The sequence below is a fragment of the Miscanthus floridulus genome, chromosome 2, assembly GCF_019320115.1.
Source record: "Miscanthus floridulus cultivar M001 chromosome 2, ASM1932011v1, whole genome shotgun sequence".
Taxonomy (NCBI): Eukaryota; Viridiplantae; Streptophyta; class Magnoliopsida; order Poales; family Poaceae; genus Miscanthus; species Miscanthus floridulus.
In genome coordinates, this window is record NC_089581.1 from 77,071,322 (window position 1) to 77,079,179 (window position 7,858).

Sequence of the window (7,858 nt, forward strand, 5' to 3'; positions counted from 1 at the left end):
GGCTAAGCTACCAGTATAGATGTTGTTTCTGTCCTTGTCATCAGTTGTTGCCCAAGGAGTGGAAGCTAGTTTAAGCACCTTTTGCAATTACAAGGATTAATATATATAAATGTAATCCGCCGATCAATTTGCCATCTTTGTGATACTTAGTGTTTCAACCATTTTATCTTAATTCAAGTTTAAGTCAAATCGACAATTTGGTTTCTGGTCCATAGTTGAATTTGCCAGGAATCTGAATATACAGGAACCTACCGATTCCCTCAATGAATCAATCGGAGCAAATCAGCAATTTTCAAACTGAATATAACCAGATATATACTGGAATGGTTTCAAGTTTATTTCAACAACTCTTTTCTTCAACTAAGAACCTTGAGAGTTATTGCCGATCTTGTGCATATCAGTACTGGAGACAGATATTACGTACCTTTTTTGAGCCTTTACGAGTTTTGTGCCTACAGAACCTGAATGGACTACTGCAACCATTATAGGAACATGATACATCATGCAGCATTTTTCAAGAACAATTCACAGTGAAACTACATGTTTGTTAATTCTGATCATGCAACGGCTATAATCCAAATTGTCTGAAGTAAATCCAAAGGACTGACAACAAGAAAAAGCTACAGCCAAATCATCTGAAGTAAACCCAACGGACTGACAAGAAAAACTAGGCAAACATACATCCTAACTAAAATAAACTTGCAAGAGTGATTCACCACATGGACAAGGTTACTGAGCCTGCCAAACTTCCAAGCACATTTACAGCCCCCATAGAGCACAGTTTATCTTTGCACACGTGCAGTTCAGTCATACAACGCCATATCCTCCACCAAAATACCTAGATAAGGGTGGTTGTCACTTGTCAATAAGTTCATCATCCAACGACATACCCCATGCCACAATACATCAAAAGAACTCTAGTCTGTACTGAGTGCGATGTGCTATCTGAAAGGGAACCAAAATACATCATTTGCTGCTCCAATCTAGTGACGATTCACCGAACGAGACCTCTTCGACTTCTTCTTTTTAGGTTTCTTTTCACCAGGATCCGACACTCTAAGTAACTCAATTTCATAAACAAGCCATGAGTTAGCTGGTATTATCTCCATTTGTGGTTCGTCTGGTATTGTCTCCTTTTGTGGTTCGTCTGGTCTTGCCTTCTTTTGTGGTTTGTCCTTATACCTAAAAAATAAGCACAAATTTAGTTTTCCCTTCCACAAATGTGCATGAAACATGAACGTGCATATTCTAATGAAAGAAAAGAAGCATGTGAATGAAATGAGACTCACGCCAGAGCAGGAGGAATGGTCAGTTTCCTTTTCCCACCGACACGCATGCCTACAGGACAAACTCAAGCTGGTTTCAACCAAATTACCACAAAAATAAAGATGAGATGTGTGCTTTAGTAAAGAATGCTTATAACCCTGAATTCCTTGCTCCCATCCAGCAATTACTTTGTGAGCACCTGAAACCATCAGAATATGCATATACGTTGTGATCATCTAAAGGATTAGACATGGAACAGAAATGAAAGCTTTTGTCAATCTTTTACCGAGCGTGAACTTGAAAGTAGCAGGGTGACCTTCAGAAGAGTCAAAAACTTTCCCATCCTTCAGCATTCCAATATATTTCACTTCAACCTACACAAGTAACCTTAAAATCATTAACGTATTCCTTTTTCCCAGATCAAGGAATGTATAAAAAACTACCCATACTGTGATGTATTATTTAAGAGTAGTCATCAATAATTTTGTGCACGGACAGAGAGGGGAGAGAGATTCTAATTTGTTATAAGAGGTAAGACTTTGCTAAAAAAAAGCTTAGACATTGTTATAAACATCTAATACAATTCTATCAGATGCACAAAAAATTATACAAGTTAATGAATGTTAATATATACTAAGGTTGAGTTGAGGATGACCTCCTTCCCATCAGATGCTATTTCAGCATTACAATCTCCCGATTTTAGTTCATCTATTTTCAACTCGTCGATAGGACCTCCTACATCTTCTTTGTAGACTGGACGATGCCCAGAACCAAGGGATACTTCATCAGAGATCCTACAAAATGAAACATACACACTATGAAAATAAATAATTAGAAAGAGAAAAAAAATACTAGATGAGTCAACCAGTTTTATTCCTTACTTCATGTTAAGACCAGATTGCCCAACCATTTGATTTGGACCATCATTATGTACTTTGGTCTCTAGAGCATTGTGTCCCTGTGCAATATCATGAGCATGTGTGGTTTCATGATCATCATCTTCTTGACTTTGTGTTACAAGCGCGTCTATGTTGGCAGCAGCATTAATACCAGCTTGCTCAACCATTTGATTTGTACCATCATTATGTACTTCAGTGTCTAGAGCATTGTGTTCCTGTGCAATACCATGAACATGTGTGGTTTCCCGTGCAATACCGTGAACATGTGTGGTTTCACAATCATCAGCTTCTTGACTTTGTGTTACAAGAGCTTGTACGTTGGCAGCAGCATCAGGGATCCTACAGAGATAAAACATATACACAACAAATAAGTACAAATCAAGATAGTACCATGATTTAGAGCTTATGGTCCATTTATATCTCACTGATTTCATGTATATATATAGACTCTAAATGATATCACAGGTAAGCAACAGCTCTTGAACTAGGAAAGGCATATCCAACCATTATGGTCCATTCATAACACAAGTCTTGTGTGCTGATATAATATGCTACACGCAAATGTAAATCTAATTATATCTGATTAATTTCATGTACATAGGCTCTAAAAGATATCAGGTAAGCAACAATCTTGAACTAGGAAAGGCATACACAACCATTTTGGGCCATTCCTAACACAAGTCTTCTGTGTTGAACGATATATATGCTACACCCAAACAAAAAAACTAAGGCTCTGTTGTGTAGTTTATGTGACTGTATGATAATAACTACAAAAATACTATATTAGTACATTAATGTATAAAATAAGTACATAATTAAATTGAACTGGTGCTTGTCCATCTAGATTTACCAACTATAGCATCATATATGTTGAAGTTCTTTTTTCCTTCATGTTGTGGCAAAAAGGAAAAAGTAAAGACAAAACAAACAAGCAAACCGACAACTTTAACTGACCTACCGTCTTATCAATAGTACTTAATTACTATTCAGTTAGACTCAATACCTTGAAAATGTACTAATTTCATAGTGCCAAACTATTACCTGACCAAATTAATAAAACAATACCTTAGCTTAAAGCACAGTGCGCCACCCCCACCCCTTGCAAACTACGCATGAAATGTACTTTTTGATTTGTGCAATGGAAAATGTTGCTCTACCAAGAATACTGAACAATGTAAAACTCTAGTGATTTGATGTTTATACCAGAACAATGTAAAACAATACCAAGAATAATATATATACTTACTTGTAGTATCCTGCCAGGTGAACTGAACTATCCCCAATCACAGAGAAAACAACATTTTGCTCCTCGTCATATTCCAGGTCTAATCTGTACATGCCCGATGTAGAGTTCAATGCGCAGAGCCTCACAGGCATCATACTACCAACACTGCATTCTATGGTGCTCCAACCAACACTCTCAAGATTACCTAGTGTAGCCTGAAAAATACACAAAAAAAGAAACATGCTTTAGTAATCAAGAGTTTCTTAAACATTGCACATGTTCTGTATAGCAAACATTGCAGAAAATATTTTCTATAGCAGGTGTTTTGATGAATTGTCATGCATAGCTTCCAAGTTTTTAAAATTGTTTTGAATTGGCACAAATATAGAAAATGTTCCATGTAATGTTACTGGTAAATCCACATTTTTTAATCTGTTTGCATTGTACCACAAAACTAAGCTATCTGGGGTTTCCTGTAGTTGCAGATTAAGAGCATACATCATCTATTAAGCCACTGAATGAACAAATAAAGCTTTGGATACAAAAGAGACAAGTAATAGAACACATGCCCTCCATGGTGCAACCTTTCTCTACTGCATCTGTAGAATATAACTAGATATGCTAAAAACATTTTGTTATTAGCAACACCAGATTGACCAGCTACATCAATTAAACAAAACGATCAATAATGAATAAAACATGTCCTAAAACAAGGTTCTTGAAAGAACGACATCCAAATGCAGCAAAAGAACAGATAAGAACACAAGCACTGGCAGAAGACGGAGACGGAAATCAATCAAAGAATGCACTGAACTAAATGAATATATACAATATTCATCTGTTGATTACAAGGGGACAGTAATCTTATTACTTCATAGACACAGGCTCCATTTCTTATCACAAGCATCTTACATCCTGTCACTGTCATATATATACCAATCCGATTAAGTGTAAACCATTTTAATAGAAACAAGTCGCAATCGTTATCACAAGCATCCACATCCTTTCACTCATGTGTATACTAGTCCAACTAACTCTAAACCATTCTAATACAAACAAGTCGCATTAAATTAAATATATATTATCTGAAAGGCATGACTAACATGGTTGTGAAAGATCGGTTCATCTGACAGGTCAGTGCCGAAGATTTTATCCAGCTCATATAAAATTGATATTTAAGCAGTAACTAAAACTACATAAGACTTGAGAAGAATATTTAGGGACAACTCCTATCATATCTGAGGTTAGGAACACACAAAGAAGCAAGTAAATCTAGAAATCACACATTTTATTTGGCAAGCACACTGCAGCAAGCATGAAATGCAATAGGTGGGAATCCATCCAGTAGAAGAATGCTGCTTTAGACATTGACACTAACCGACCAGTTATTCTGTTTCAAACTTTCAATAGATTTCAAACCATTTGTTTACAAAATCTACGAATATCTTTCATGTGTTGAGCCCATTATATGACTCGAAAAATTATATCATTGTGCCTGTGAATGACATGTAAGACCCAACCTCATTTGTCATTGGCATAGACTAGTGTCATTTTGGCAACATGTGGTTTCACTAGTGGTGATAAAACATATATTAGCTCCCGAAGTTTACAAGTCAGACAGGATGCAGCCTGAACAGCGTTCTTTTGGAATTGGAGGGGTAATTTGACACAAATGTAAAATGCATCTTTCAGCATATAAAAAATATTTCAGAGCAAGTGCAAACTGGAAGGGTAACAGATTTAAGATGGGCAGAAAAAAAGTATGGTACAAATAGCAGTTGCCAAGACAAAAGAGTGATGACCACTTCCTATTGACAAATTTTCAGTTTATTTGCAGAGTTTGATATCACAAATTCCAAATTTTATTCGGTAGTTTGGTGCCTTCAAACAATGAAGTTTATATTAGTATACTTTAGTCTCAACTCTCCTCTTAGTTTCTTTCCCAAATAGACATCATTGTTTTGGATTCTGGAACATTATGCTGAAAGTGAAACCTGAAACTACTTACAATCATATTTCCTATTTCTATGCAGAGTGTTCTATGGTGCACTGGTTGTACTAAAGTGGGGCAATCAGTGCCTTGAAAGCAGAGGACATCAGAATGTATGTAGGAGGAAGTAAGGGGCGCAGTTTGACTGTAGTGATGCACTCAATACTTTACAGTGTCCAAGGCAAACTATTTTTAGGCGATGATCACAACTGTGCGCAAAGATTGGCTATGTCCTCTTCACTATCAAATAGCATCAATTGCAGTAAAATACTTTGAGGTAGCCTACTAATGTAAACTAATCCTTGGAGGCAGTGACTAGGAACCTGGTACACCTGGGAACCAGAACAAGAAAAGATGCAACTTTATGAACCCAATTGTTAAACAAGACCAGGAATCTTGATATCAGCATAAGCATAGTACTGAAATTAGTAGTGACAGAACCTCTTAACTTTCGTGTAGTTTATTGAATGGTACCCCAGCCCTATGCCCTTATCACTGCATTTCTAAACATAAAGTGGAACCATGTCTAATAGTTAAATGCTGTGGGTATAAAATCCAAACTCTTTCACCAATGGTTAAATACTTTGAAACAACCTAGTCAAATAAATTATTCACTAGAAGCACAACCACAATCACAACAATTAAACAAAGACCCGGAAGGCCGGAACCTTGAGTTGAGAGTAATTAAAGGGAAATCATACTCGCAGGGATAAGAACTACACGAGCTTGCTCGACTGAATTAATCGTGTACCTATCGCACATTCGCACTGTGACCAGTGAAACAAAGATACGTTTCTTGGTCATCTGTGTATGAGAGAGAAGAGGGGGGCGGGGGTTTCGTTCATCACCTGGGTGATGCGGAGGCGGCCTCGGCGGGAGGACTCATGGACGTACGGCTCGCCAGGCTTCACCTCCACAGCTGCAAAGCATGAGAAAGATTCAGAAGAAAAAAAAGATGGATCAGGCTATGGATAGACTCGCGGTGGAGTAAAAAAAATTGATCGGCGATGGAAAGTTAGCTGGTGATTGGAGTCCTTACCCCAGAAGGCCATGCGTTCTCGATCGGATCGGAGGTTGCTGGGAGCTGGGACTGGGAGGAGCCAACGAGGTGGCGATGGTATCCAGCACCAAAACAGTCTAAATTAAATAAAGAAGTAAAAATAAAGATTGGGGACAAGAGCAAATATTGATTAGGGGGGCTTAGCCGCTTAGGGCCAGTTTCTTCATTCTTACCTCCGTATACGAAGACCAGGAGCAGGAAGCCAGGAACAGACGGAAGTGGATGCCGCCGGCCGCCGGCCGCTCGCACTCGCACGGGAGTCGCGATTCGCGAAGATCACCAAGACGCACGGGATAGCTCGCTGCTCGCAGCCTCGCACGGGAGTCGCTCACTCGCGCAGGAAGGCGGAGTCGCGGCCGCGCGGCGGAAGGGCACGGGAGTCGCGAACGCGGAAGGCGAAGAGTCGGCTACTACCTGGCTATTATACTAGTAGCATTTGCGATATTTGCTAGGAGTACTCCGGTACCGGTAGTGCACTCGTGGTTGACTGGTTGTCTCTCTTGTACGCACGGTTTACGAGGTGAATTGCTGCAATAAACTGGGGCCTTGTTTAGATTGCAAATTTTTGCAATCCGGACACTGTAGCACGTTTCGTTTGTATTTAACAAACTTTGTCCGATCATGGACTAACTAGGCTTAAAAGATTCGTCTCGTGATTTACAACCAAACTGTGCAATTAGTTATTTTTTTACCTACATTTAATGCTCCATGCATGCGTCCAAAAATTGATGTGATGGAGAGAGAGTGAAAAAACTTGGAATTTGGAGGTGATCTAAAAGGCCTGGGAGAAGCGAGTGCTACCGTTTGACAAAACAGCTCTATATAATACGTTAAAAATGAAATTACTATATTATCTTTCTCTTTAGTTTTTTTGTCTTATTTTGCTCCTCTCTTTGCGCAAGCTTCTTTCAGCCTGTTCGGTTGAGCTTATACGATCGTGGATTATAAGTTAGAACAATATTTCTCTCTTACACTAAACCAGTCAAACCAGCCAGCAATAAATGATCCATGATCGTTTACGACGAAACGAACAGGCTATTTGTGGCGGCCTTCTTCTCTACATAGGCGTCGCGCCCGCGCGCGGCCTAGCCTCCGCGCCAGCCGCCAGTGACGCCCCTCCCTCGACGATCGCGCCTAGGTGGCCTCGTGCCCCAACGGTCACGCCCCCTCCTTTGCTTGGGGCAAATCCGGTGTACTCGCAGGGTGGGACCCACGGGCGTGGATAGGAGCTGGGTGAAGCTACTATTTTTAGCTCTATCTTACCCTGAATCCATGTGAGAGCAAGATTGGCCTATTTGGTTCCTTTAGTCTCTGGGACTAAACTTTAGTCCTTGCCCTGTTTGGATCAAACGACTAAGACCATTAAAGCTGTTAGACAATGACCAAAATACCTTTCTTATCTTCTTCTTCCCCTCTCC

At 39.4% G+C, this 7,858-nt stretch overlaps 1 protein-coding gene across 3 annotated transcripts; it reads right to left on the bottom strand.

Annotated features, from left to right (window-relative positions):
• Nucleotides 1–498: 498 nt before the first annotated feature.
• Nucleotides 499–6,831, bottom strand: LOC136539155 (peptidyl-prolyl cis-trans isomerase FKBP53-like). Of its 3 annotated transcripts, none has more exons than XM_066531099.1 (10): nt 6,614–6,831; nt 6,420–6,470; nt 6,229–6,299; nt 3,412–3,605; nt 2,148–2,504; nt 1,922–2,060; nt 1,553–1,640; nt 1,424–1,465; nt 1,290–1,350; nt 499–1,182 (listed from the first exon to the last, which is right to left on the bottom strand). In XM_066531099.1, the coding sequence occupies exons 2-10, from the start codon at nt 6,430–6,432 to the stop codon at nt 984–986; spliced, it is 1,164 nt and encodes a 387-aa protein (XP_066387196.1). In that variant the 5' UTR covers nt 6,433–6,470; nt 6,614–6,831; the 3' UTR covers nt 499–983. The 3 variants fall into 3 exon arrangements, with proteins under 3 accessions (XP_066387196.1, XP_066387197.1, XP_066387195.1); XM_066531100.1 differs by having other exon boundaries at nt 1,290–1,338; nt 6,420–6,517; XM_066531098.1 differs by having other exon boundaries at nt 6,420–6,517.
• Between the last annotated feature and the right edge of the window lie 1,027 nt (nt 6,832–7,858).